Source organism: Columba livia, chromosome 1 (assembly GCF_036013475.1).
Source record: "Columba livia isolate bColLiv1 breed racing homer chromosome 1, bColLiv1.pat.W.v2, whole genome shotgun sequence".
Taxonomy (NCBI): domain Eukaryota; kingdom Metazoa; phylum Chordata; class Aves; order Columbiformes; family Columbidae; genus Columba; species Columba livia.
In genome coordinates, this window is record NC_088602.1 from 88844906 (window position 1) to 88857249 (window position 12344).

General features: G+C 40.4%; 1 protein-coding gene across 3 annotated transcripts in view; it reads left to right on the plus strand.

The window, feature by feature from the left end:
* Positions 1 to 12344, plus strand: part of JAM2 (junctional adhesion molecule 2) — a 37889-nt gene that overhangs the window by 22456 nt on the left and 3089 nt on the right. For all 3 annotated transcript variants that reach the window (XM_065065614.1, XM_065065599.1, XM_065065608.1), the window contains 6 exons: positions 251 to 316; positions 4530 to 4643; positions 5836 to 5988; positions 8518 to 8723; positions 9962 to 10064; positions 11736 to 11843. In XM_065065614.1, coding sequence (XP_064921686.1) covers positions 251 to 316; positions 4530 to 4643; positions 5836 to 5988; positions 8518 to 8723; positions 9962 to 10064; positions 11736 to 11843 — 750 coding nt within the window. The remainder of the gene's footprint in view (positions 1 to 250; positions 317 to 4529; positions 4644 to 5835; positions 5989 to 8517; positions 8724 to 9961; positions 10065 to 11735; positions 11844 to 12344) is intronic.

Consider the following 12344-nt stretch of genomic DNA (forward strand, 5'->3'; position numbering starts at 1 on the left):
GCTATTGTAGAAGAGAAATATTACTATTTTTCACAGGTGCCAGAGCATGGGGAGCAAAAGATTAATTGTTCAAGGGCACCCACATGGCCAGCCTGATGTAGCTTTTTGTCCCATGGTGTCTCTAGTAGTCAATATCTGTTCTGTCCAGTGTGAGGGGATATTAAAAGTATTACGTGTAGCTGTTGAAGCACATATGAAATTACAAGTCTTTATTGCTAAATCGTCTTTTCTTTTTTCTGTCCCCTTGCAGATCGTAGAGTGTCTGGAATTTCCATTGAAACGGATAACAAAAATGTAAAAGCAGAGGAGTTTAAGGGTACAGTATGGGCATTGTTGTCATTGTTTTAAATACATACGCAACACATGCAAGCTATGCATGCAGAAGCTATGCAACTGTTAAGATTGCCTTCTTTCCTGAGGGGCCCTGGTCCTACTTTCTCCATCGACTCTGTGTAATTTTGGTCTTGTCCTTGTTTTCTCTTACGTGATGTGGGGTTGGACTAAATGTTCCCCAAAGGTCCTTTTCAGCCTCACCTATTCTGTGATTCTGTGACTTGTTTGTTAGTCTTGATAGCTCGCTCTGTAACTTCTGCCTGGTTTCCCTCCACCTAAAATGCTGGGAACTGACAGAAGAGAGAAGCATTAGTTATCTTACAAGACAGAGAAATGAGGGACATAGGAGAGAACAACTGTAAGTCATCTAATTGACAGTAACTATAATGGCTATTTATATATGTATGTGTCATACGTAAAATGACAAATGACTTCCAATAACATGCCAGAGAAGTTAAGAGGCAGGGAGGAAAACCTGATGTTTGCTGGGTAGATGAGAAACGGATCCTAGTAGTGTGTATGTGAGGTTTGTGGGTTGTGTGGGTTTTTCTGTTTGATTGTTTTTTCTTTGCAATTGGTTGGAATGAAGAGAGATGGGAATTTGGGAATTGAAAGGACTGTTTGCTGAGCTTTAGGTTTTATTCATCTATTTGAGATAATAATCAAGTATTTGGTAGTCTCTAAAGCTGTCAACTGGGCTATTGTCAAGTATTCTTGTCACTTTTGAGAAAGAAAATCTTAATGCATTTAGAGCTCAGGACAGGCAAGAGGAAAGAGAAGCATTTCAGATAATATTAAAACTTCATTAGCTTCTGTCTTTTTATATGGTATGGCTTGCGTTTTGTTCTATTATGTGTATGATAAAGATATATCAGTTTAACATGGTTCAAATACCTTGCTGAGTTCTTTTTGTGTAGCAGCACTAAGGGAATGGCAGGTGCTCAGATGTAGCATTTCAACTGAATACAGCTGATCTGGACAAGGAGGACCCAGACAACTATAGACCGGTCAGCCTCACCTCCATCCCTGGGAAAGTGATGGAACAACTTATCCTTGGTGCCATCTCAAGGGGTAATGGGTTCAAACTGGAACACAAGAGGTTTCACTTAAACTTGAGAAGAAACTTTTTCTCAGTGAGGGTAACAGAACACTGGAACAGGCTGCCCAGGGGAGGTTGTGGAGTCTCCTACTCTGGAGACATTCAAAACACACCTGGACACATTCCTGTGTAGCCTCATCTAGGTGTTCCTGCTCTGGCAGGGGGGTTGGAGTTGATGATCTTTTGAGGTCCCTTCCAATCCCTTATGTTCTGTGGTTCTGTGAAACGTGTATTTGTTTTCTCCTCCAACTTGTGTTACTGTAGAGGAGGGTGGTTGGTTGCTGGAACAGGCTGCCCAGGGAAGCAGTCATGGCACCATCCCTGTCAGAGTTGAAGGAGCATCTGGACGATGCTCTTAGTCATATGGTTTGGTTTTAGGTAGTCCTGTGAGGAGCAAGGGAGTTGGACTCAATGATCTTTATGGGTCCCTTCCAACCTGAGATATTCTATGATTCTATAATCAAATGATAGCCTCCAAACCAGATTAACCAAATTAAACATTGTCCAGACCTCTCCAAGTTCCCAGAAAGTTCTTCCAGGCCTGGCAGAGTTTGTGGTGACACACAGCATCCTGTGGGCCTACCTTAATGCAAGTCAATTAGACCTGGGAAATACCTCTTGCTGACACTGCTAGTATTGAAAAAAATCTAGGAAGGTAACTGTAACTAAGGAGGGTTTAATTATGTTGTCTCTGTTCTGTGTGTGCTCCCCTTCTTCCATTCAGCTTTCTTTCTCTGAATAAGATTAGTGGAAGAGCATCAGTGCTAGCTTTTTCTGAAATGAAAAAACATGGCATGCAAGAAAGGGGCAGCTTATTCAAGATGGAGGTGACCTGTTCAGCTGAGAGCACTTCAGTTGAGCTGTCTCTTTGTCAGCTAATACAGACTAACTCATGAGACCAGCCAGCTGTCACAAGGTCACTAGCTCAAGCAAGCTGAACTTGAATGATGGCTTTTCTTTGTTAGAAGGATACAAAAACAAAATGGAAAGGAAACTTTAGCAAATCTTAAGATTCAGGAAGTCTCCACCCATCCACTCAACCTGAAGTCAGGAACCTTGGGCTTCCTGAGTGCACAGCATGTTTTTCACCATGGCCAGTGTGTGTGTAACATGTTTCTGGCAAAGGATGCCCTCCTACCTCAATTTTTCTTTCAAGTCTGAACACTTTTTCCTCTGTGAGAGATCACCAAGGCTACCAGTCTGGCCCCTTGGAAGCTTTTTGTTCCTCTACAGAACAGACCTGGGAATTTAAACTCTGAAGGGTGAGTTAGTAGGTTTGTCGGTAGCTCTTAATTGCCCTTCAGCCTTGTTTGAGGCTGGAAACGAGGGTTCTGGTTGATGCAGATTGACTGTGTGTTTGAGCAATAGATGTTTGTCTCGTGAAGCCAGACAGGCATTGCCAAAACTATAAAGGCCTTTGATCTGTGATACTCTGGCCTATATTGGAAGATGAGCAGTCTAAAGTGACAATATCAATACTGTATTTGTTTCTTTCACAGAAGCTTCTGGGAGATACTAAATTTTACTTTGTTGATAGATTAGGAGCCAATTAGATGTGCAGTTGGATTCTTTTCTCTGATACTGTCTCCCAATAATTCTGATGAATACCTTGACTTAAGAGTCATTTACTGAAAGAGTAAAAAAAAAAAAAATCCAGCATGCTGTTCCACAGAGAGCAAAACTACTGAAATGCACTGAGTTTGTCCCAGTAAATCACCCATACAGTTTGTCATGTCTTCTCTCTCTCCTCAGTTCCCCCATAATAACTATAGGCTTGACCACAGACCACAATTACTATGATACAAGCTACATATTCAAGATGGGAGGGGAAAAAGTACAGCTGAGCTCCTAGTATTGACCTGTTCTTTACTAGGAGCACTAATTTTGGTTTGCATCTTGCCCAGTTATAGCAACTTTTGCAAAACACAGCAACTCTTGAAAGCTTAGCCTCTGTGAAACTTGGTTGGTGATGCCTGATGTACATAAGTCAGGGAAACCTGAGTGAACAGACAGAAAGGTGAACAATTGGATGAACAAATAAAAGGTAACCACCAAGAGATGTTATGAGCAGCTGCTGCCTCCAGCAGCTCTGAGGCCTGAGGGTTCCTCCTGCCTGGCCACTGGATCCCAGCCCAGTGCTCCTGCAGACCTGGATCTTTGTCCCAGGCTTGTGGACATGGCTGCTGCTTTCCCATTTCTAGGTTCTATCAGTAGCAAGGCAGTGTGTACCCAAAGATGTGTGCATGTGTGTGCACACCCACAGGTACACACACTGACCCTGACACTACCAGCTACCCCAGTGTGACCCTGGTTGCTGGCATTAAATTCACTCAAGCTGCCCTGTTCTGCTGGAATAGCTGGCACTCCAGGCACACGTGCTCCAAGATTCACCAGGAGCTGTGCCTCATCCATCTTTTGACACAGAGACCCTCACTCATGCCAGTTGTGGGCAGCACAGGCCAATCGGTTTGTTTGGAGACTGATGGTCTTTGTCATCATCTCTGTTAGTCCTTGTCTGTCATGTTTGTGTTGCTGTGGTTTTGTTTGTCAGTGCCCCCTTTACTTGTTATCACCTTTGCACTTAAAACGTCCTTGCTTGGGTAACATTCATGAAGCAGATTCTCACCTTCCACATACCTTTACAATAACCAATGTGAAATTGTAATTAAGTTACTTAGGAGATTATTTAACCATCTTACTGGTGTACTTTCCATCTGCCTTAAGTTATAAATTTAAACAGTTAAACTATTGATTCTGAATTCAGAATGTCAATTCACAAAATATTTATTTTAACAAGGTCTGCATTACTACCCTAAAATGAGGGTAGTAATGCAGAATCTGTGCCCATCCAATGTGGGAATATCTAGTCCCCAACAACTGAAGTTTGATCCAAAAGCCACTGAAATATGAGAAAATTTCCCCATTGCGTGTATGTAAATCCGGAGAAGGTCTGATGGTGTCACTTTGAGAAGTAGATCTGGCTCTTGCTGAGTGCTCAAATTCTTTTGAAGAGGGAATATTATTTTCATGTGTGCCAAGCACAGTGCTAAACTTTCTAATTTTCCCTTTTGCACTTCTTTTATTTTCTCCCCTCTAGAGGCTATTCTTAGTTGCAAGCACAAATTTTCAAAAGGAATGAGCTTAAGAATAGAATGGAAGAAAATCCAGTCACAAGGAGTCTCATTTGTCTACTATAATGGTGAATTTACAGGTAAAGTACAACAAACTTAGACTGATTTAGCATAGATATTGACTCTTTCTTGGAGAATAATATTAGGAAAGTTTCTGAAAGACAATGCTCTTGATTCTCTATACTGAACAGCTGTCCTTTCGAGGAAAATAATGCATCTCCATGGGGGGAAAAAAAAATCTTAATTAAGTCATTAATGATTAGTTACCTTTCTAATTAAGTTCAAGATAATAAAACTAAAGACTACAAAAAATGGTACTGCAAGTTCCTTGAATTTTTTCAAAAATTATGTTCAAATATAAACTCCCCCAAATTACTGCAAGCTCTGCGTTTCTATCTTACAAAGAGGCTTCTGAAGCCTCCTGTAGAGCTGGAGGCTTAGATATGAATAATGCAGCAATTTTTATATACATAAAATATAAACTCAGCTGTATATTTTAAATTATTTGTATTCTTTTCAGAAGTGGAATTTCTGTTTATATGCTTTTAAAAGGACTTACCTCAGCTTTATGTGTTGAAAAAAATAAGGGTTTCTGGTACCTTGTATACAATAAATGAAAGTTGAGAAGTAAAATAAAAGCACAACAATTTTGTTACTTTGTAGAGCTTGCCAGATGTGCTGGTCTAGTTGATGGACTTGTTTTTTTCTGCATGTATTTAATTTAGAGAGATACTGGAACTCCTGATTCTGTATGTGCAAGTAACTTCAATTTCATAACAACCTGTGGAATGAAAAAACACTAATTGTAAAAAGACTGATGGCAATATCTTTGCTAAATCCTTCAAGTTTTTTGTGTCAAGTTAAAATGTCAAATACTTTGCTGTGGTTTTGTGCAGAAGTTTTTCTGTAAGGGGCTAAAATTAGTGATGACCATCCTTCTAGTGGAAAATGTCTTTTCTTTGTCACCTGAGTACTGGTATACATGTTTTCTTGAAAAGTCTGCAGAAAAGAAGTACTCCATCTCCCAGCTAGAAAATGTATGACAGATGTAGGTTTTTGAAATGGGTGGTTTTGGACTAACTGGACAATTTGTAGAAGGTACTTACTGTCTTGGGAAGGGGATTACATACTGCTCCTTGGTGACAGAAAACTTAACACTGAACGAATGAGCAATAGTTCAGTAATTGTACATGATTTCAGAGCAAGGCAATGAGATGTAGACATTTGCAATAAGCAAAGAGCAGAAAACCCTCTGTCTGTTCTCCATTAAAGGTGATCTTCAAGGCCGAGCAGAGATGCTGAATACAGGAATCCGTATTAGAAATGTGACTAGAAAGGATTCTGGGACCTACCGCTGCGAAATCAGTGCAAAGAGTGAAGAGGGGCAACGGCTGGGAGAGGCTACGATTACTCTCACAGTATTGGGTACAAACAAACTTTATTACTTGGGCTTCTGTAAAGAAATGGAATAATGGCAAGGGATGCTGGAGGTAGGGTTCTCCATAATAGTGTGTGGCAGCTGGGTTTCTAAATACACATGCACACATGCGTTCTACAACCTATTTCACAGAAGAACTTTGCAAAATGCATACTTGCATTAGAAAGGAACATAACTAGTGTTTTTATTTATATAAATGTGTAGTTGGGTTCTTGAAACTTAGCAAGTATGCCAATTTATGGTATGGTGAAACTTCCATGTCTACTAAAACCAAAGTCACTCAGTGGCTGAGAATCTGGACAAGCTGATTGTGGTGTTTGGCACTGGAAAGTCAGCATCTGTCAACACTTCTCAAATATTCCTAAGCAGAGGTTCATTCCAATATGCTACAGTCCCCTCCTGTTTTTGGAAGGAGAAACTGCTGCAGTGTCTGCGCAATGCCAGCCAGTGAGCTAGCAATCTGTGGACTTCATTTACAGGAGAGATGGTGTTGCGTTGGGGGGGTGGTTGTTCTTTGTGGTTTTTTTGTTTGTTTTCTTTCCCAGTTGGGGAAAGGAGGGAAAAGTGAATACCGAGCACATTCTTCTTACATTGTTGATGTTATTTTTCCTAATACACAAGTGGTAGGGGTTGGTAGTTTTCTCTGTGTAGGGAGAAAAGAAAATACTTGCTTTTGTAGTATCCATATTTTTTGTATACAAAAATAATTGATCTTTTAAAGTTATAAATAAGGTCTCAAAGTTTTCCATAAAGGATGATAAATTAATGAACTTCTGATTAGCTCCAACAATGAGGTAACACCACTTTTTCCTTCTTCCACTCTTTCAACAGATTTCCTCTTTTACATGTGACTTGTTAATATAAAGTTGAAACCTTAGAGCCCAAAGGAGAGAAGGGAGAGTGTGTATGTTTGCTGACAAACCTTTTTGAAAATTAGTGGGAATTGGTTAATATTTAACTTGATTATCTTTATTTTTGCTTCTTATTTTAAAAGCAACCAAGAAAAAAAATATGAATCTTTAAGGTGTCACTTGTGCTTTTAATGTACCGTGCATGCCTTTTCACCCTTAGTTTTCTTCTGCATAGCTTCAAGTTACCAAAAAAAAACCCAAAACTGTTCATATAAGAATAATTGGAAAACAGATGTTCATCTTCATGGCAGAAGAAATGAGCAGTTCTCCAGCGTCTCTATGTGTGGAAATGTTTATTTCCAATTTAAACTAAAATTTAGTAGCCAATTGTTTTTGATCCTCAACTTGGGATTTGCACAATGGCTGTGATGATGGCCAGTCTTGGTAATTCCTTCTGACAATCATTTTTCAAAATTAACAGTTGATTTCTTTTAATACAAAAAAACCTTTTTTTTCTCTTTGTCACTTCTCTTTTTAAATACTAGAGAGGGGGAGACTTCTGGACTTACAGATTCCCTGAGTTATCTGCTCTCTTGTCTGAGGGCAAGAGGCTTCACGAAAGAAACAGGATGAAACAACCTCTCTGGGGTTGGATGAGAATGTGTAGATTGGAGACGCCCCAGGTTCCAGTATAGGTTGGGAAATTACATATTAGAGAGCAGTGTAGGGGAAAGGGACCTGGGGGTCCTGGTGGACAACAGGATGACCATGAGCCAGCACTGTGCCCTTGTGGCCAGGAAGGCCAATGGCATCCTGGGGTGTATTAGAAGGGGAGTGGCTAGTAGATCGAGAGAGGTTCTCCTTCCCCTCTACTCCGCCCTGGTGAGACCACATCTGGAATATTGTGTCCAGTTCTGGGCCACTCAGTTCAAGAAGGACAGGGAACTGCTGGAGAGGGTCCAGCGTAGGGCAACCAAGATGATTAAGGGAGTGGAGCACCTCCCTTATGAAGAAAGGCTGAGGGAGCTGGGGCTCTTTAGTTTGGAGAAGAGGAGACTAAGGGGGGACCTCATTAATGTTTATAAATATATAAAGGGTGAGTGCCATGAGGATGGAGCCAGGCTCTTCTCGGTGGCCAACAATGATAGGACAAGGGGTAATGGGATCAAGCTGGAACACAAGAGGTTCCGCTTAAATTTGAGAAAAAACTTCTTCTCAGTGAGGGTGACAGAGCACTGGAACAGGCTGCCCAGGGAGGTTGTGGAGTCTCCTTCTCTGGAGACATTCAAAACCCGCCTGGACATGTTCCTGTGCGACCTCACCTAGGCGTTCCTGCTCCAGCAGGCGGATTGGACTAGATGATCTTTTGAGGTCCCTTCCAATCCCAAACATACTGTGATACTGTGATGTGGCAGGGGAGGCTGGGACCAAGCCTCTTTCTTCCATTTTTTAGCAATTCACAAATTTTACTATGCTCTCCAGTGGTAGGACTCTTCCTTCATCCTGCCTTCATCCCCTTCTCCAGCACCTCTCTTCATTAACATGGCAGTTGCTAAGCATGTACACAAGTGTTCATCTCCTCACCAGTGACTGTCAAACAGTTGTCATGTACACAGGGCTGATAAGATTATAAGACTGTATAACCACTGTAATTTCGTTTTCCAGTTGCTCCGACTACTCCAGTATGTGAGGTGCCCAGCTCTGCCATGACGGGAACAGTAGTGGAAATGAGCTGTAGGGAGACCGAGGGGTCTCCTCCGTCTGAGTACCAGTGGTATAAGAACGGTGTTGCCTTACTGGAAAAGACAGGAACAGGCAGCACTAGAGCAGGAAACATCACCTACACCATGAATAAAAAGTCTGGCACCCTGGTAAGTGTAATAAGCAACTCTGTCAAAACCAGCTATATCAAGACCACCAAATTTACTGTTTCGTACAATGACGCACAGGGGTCTTAATAAAAAAAATGCACAAGGTCTTTATCAGAGATCAGTGTCATGCTGACACCTGCTAACAAATGTAGAAGGTGGTTTCTGCCTCAGACCAATGACAAGCTGTAGGTGTTGAGTGATATAGACAAAATGGGCGAGTTGAGTTGCAAGGCTGCAGTAATGACAAATGAGCAGAATCTAGAAAATGCATGACAAATTTCGCCTTGTCAGTTAGCTACCTACTGCCAGGTGAAAATGGTCTCTCAGTATGTCAACAGAGTTATAGTTGATAGCACCTTAAAATCTGCAATAGCAATCTCACATGCTTCAGTGGGAGCGCAGCACTAAGGGCAGTCCAGAATCTGTGCAATCCAGTGGCGTTTACAAGTTCCCATCCAGTTCTTATGAAGTCAGTGGGAATGAGTCAGGGCTTTAAGACAGTTTAGTGTGGTGGGGCTTTTTGTTTGTTTGTTTGAGTTGTTGTTTGATTCTGCCCTCGCTCTGCCCCATCAGCTCTGAACTGGTGGCCATCTCTTCCATATCTTTCCCATCCCCTCCTTTCCCCCCAAATTAGCTGATCCTTCTGAAAAAAATTGATACACACTACTTAATGATGCACTGTCAAATGAGATTTTTTTGGAAGAGTTGTTCTAGGAACACCCTGCTTTTGTGCATGATCAAACCTGGAAACTGAAATGTGACTAAGCATTCAGAAGTGCTGTGGATCTTTCAGCACACTGTGGAAATTAGGTGGGCTACTCAAAACTACGCATTTTTTTCTTGTAGTATGTGATTATTTTCTAACTAACTTGTTGTTGTTACTTTTTTGGTAAAATGAACAAAGCATTCTGATTTCAGGGATTCTGAAATTAGAGCACGTCTAAGAAAATGCATTTTATTGGAAAGTACTGATCCACTGAAAAAGAATCTCCTTGTAGGTACACTCCATCTAAAATGTCCATCTAAAAGACACTCTTAGACCAGAAGCTGAAGTTAAGAACCAGGGAATATGACTAGGGGGTTGAACTGGACCAGAATTTCTCACTTTCAGGTTTTATTGTTTGCTTAAAACAAACAAACCGACCTGGTTGACATGTCAAAATTTCTATCCTACAGGAAATTCTGATTTTTTTTTTTTTTTTCCATTCTGATAATAGTTTTGGACTCTGTCTTAACAGCTATTTAACACAGTTACAAAGAATGACACTGGAGAGTATTTCTGTGAAGCCTCCAATGGGATTGGATTATCTCAGAAATGCTCAGTGAAGCGAATGCAAGTTGGTATGTGTCAAATCAAATAAGGACAGAAAACAGTCTTGCAATATTAATGATTTTATTGCATGATGCAACCAAGAAGTTAAGACCAGATTGAATTATATATTTTTGTTTGATGACATTTTGGGGGAGGAATAATAAGGAGCTCCTTATATGTTTTTGCTTTGTATACTTCAAGCATTCCTTTCTTACAGCACAAACATATCTCACTGCATTTCACAGAAAAGTAACAAGTTTAGCACCTTAAAATTATTGCAGTAGGTAGCCTTTAGGCTGCCAAACACTGAACTTCACAGAGCAGCAGTATCTATGCAAGCTCTTTAACATTTCAGAATGCTTTTGTGGAAGGTGTACAGGATGTGTCAGTCCACTGGGTTATCTTCTTTATGAAAAGTGTTCCTTTTGAGATGCATTCATGTGAGATCTTAATGTAACAGATCAAAAATTGAACTGAATGACTCATTTATACCTGCCAGAGGAATACTGAAGAAATCAGTGTATCTTAAAAATGAAAAACTCCTGCTGCCTGTTCCTTTTCTACTTGTACAGCACAGGTGAAGTATAATGTTGGTTAGTTAATAAAGCATTTAGCAAAAGCTGGAGGGGCAGAGTCTATAATAACCCATAATGTATGAGTGGTTTAGCAAAATATAAAATTAGCTCATGCAGATGTGATAGAAAAACAGATGGTAAAGAAATGCCTAAAGTTTCTAAAAGTTCCGAACAAATACTGCAAGAAATTAATGGCTAAGAATTCTATAAAGCAATTGTCTGGTGCCTTCTTAGAACTTTGCTGAAAAACACTGTATCACAGCTTTTAGTACATTCCTGGTTGATTATGAGTAAGTGTTCCACAAGGTACTAAGATAGAATAGAATCCCTCTGTTGTGGAAATACTCATCTAAGTCCTAAATTGCTGTCAACCAATGCACACAAATGTATAGGTTTGGGGATAAAACTCCCTACCATATACTAATGTATGCTTAAAGTCAGGAACCAAATAAGTAATTGGACATATAACAAAAACCTGTGGAAACCTTTCTGTTTGTTTTTGTCTTTCCTGAAATGGATGAAGCTCTTACAGATTATATCAGGAAATGGGCATGGGTCATCACCTTCAAAATAAAGATAGCTATATGTTTCAGTAGCCCAGTGTAGAGTTTAACTTTAAACGTCTGGGCTAAAATATTTGTTGGTCTTTATTCTGTTTAATTTTAAAAGCTTTGCTGTTTAAAAATTTTAAAAAATTTGAATTTTAGAGAACTCACCTGAAGAGTTCTTCATAACTGGGGCCTGACATTGCCCTTAGCTTGCCTCAGTTATTTTAAGCAAACTATATAAAGACTCTTGTTTTATGACTTCAGAAGATTTCAAGATATTTTCCCTTAAAGACATATGACTTGGATAATCCTTATTGGGGATAGGTATAATGAGGAGTACACATCCTTTGACCCCTCTTCTTATTTCCTTACTTTTGACCCAAATTAAGCAGTGTATCAAGCACTCCTCTTAATGTGGCTGTGATACAGTAATGCTTTTATCTACTAATTAACTTATGCAGCTTGGGCTGAAGACCACCTATAGATACAAAAGGTGTCTGTAGTAATTAGGGGAAAAAATCCAGCCAATGAAAATTTTTACAACTTGCAATATTGGACTTATGTTTTATAATTACAGATGACCTTAACATAAGTGGTATCATCGCTGCAGTAGTATTTGTGGCTCTGGTAATGGCATTGTGTGGCCTTGGAGTATTTTATGCCCAAAAAAAGGGCTACTTTGCAAGTAAGTAAAATCTCTTCTTCCTTGTGTCCAGAAAATGTCAGTACTGCTCACTGTAACATGTCCTCTTTTTCAAGAGGGCTCAAACTCCATGGTAGTGAAGCTAAAGAGCATTGCAACAGCAACTTTTTTTGTGCAGACATTTTTATTCTGGTAAATTGTAGTGCAAAATATACTCTATGAATGACACGGAGACGTTTGTGCAGTTGCATAAGGCTACCGAACGGCTTTTGATAAGGGACGGCAAAGAAAAGCCACATAAAAACAAGCCAGGCAGGTTCGCTTGTGGTCTCAAAGAGCTGAGTGGCTGAATGCTGGTGAAGGGGAAACTAAATGACTGGCTCCCTCTTCTGGCCCGTAGCGAAAGTGCAAGTGGAGAAACTGCTTTTTAGGATCGCCGCAAAAATAGCGGCACCCAGCAACCCTCTCCGTAGCGTTTCCACCAGGGCGTGCAGAGTTCAGCACGGCAGGGAGGGACGGCAAGTGCCGGGGGCTGAGAGGGTC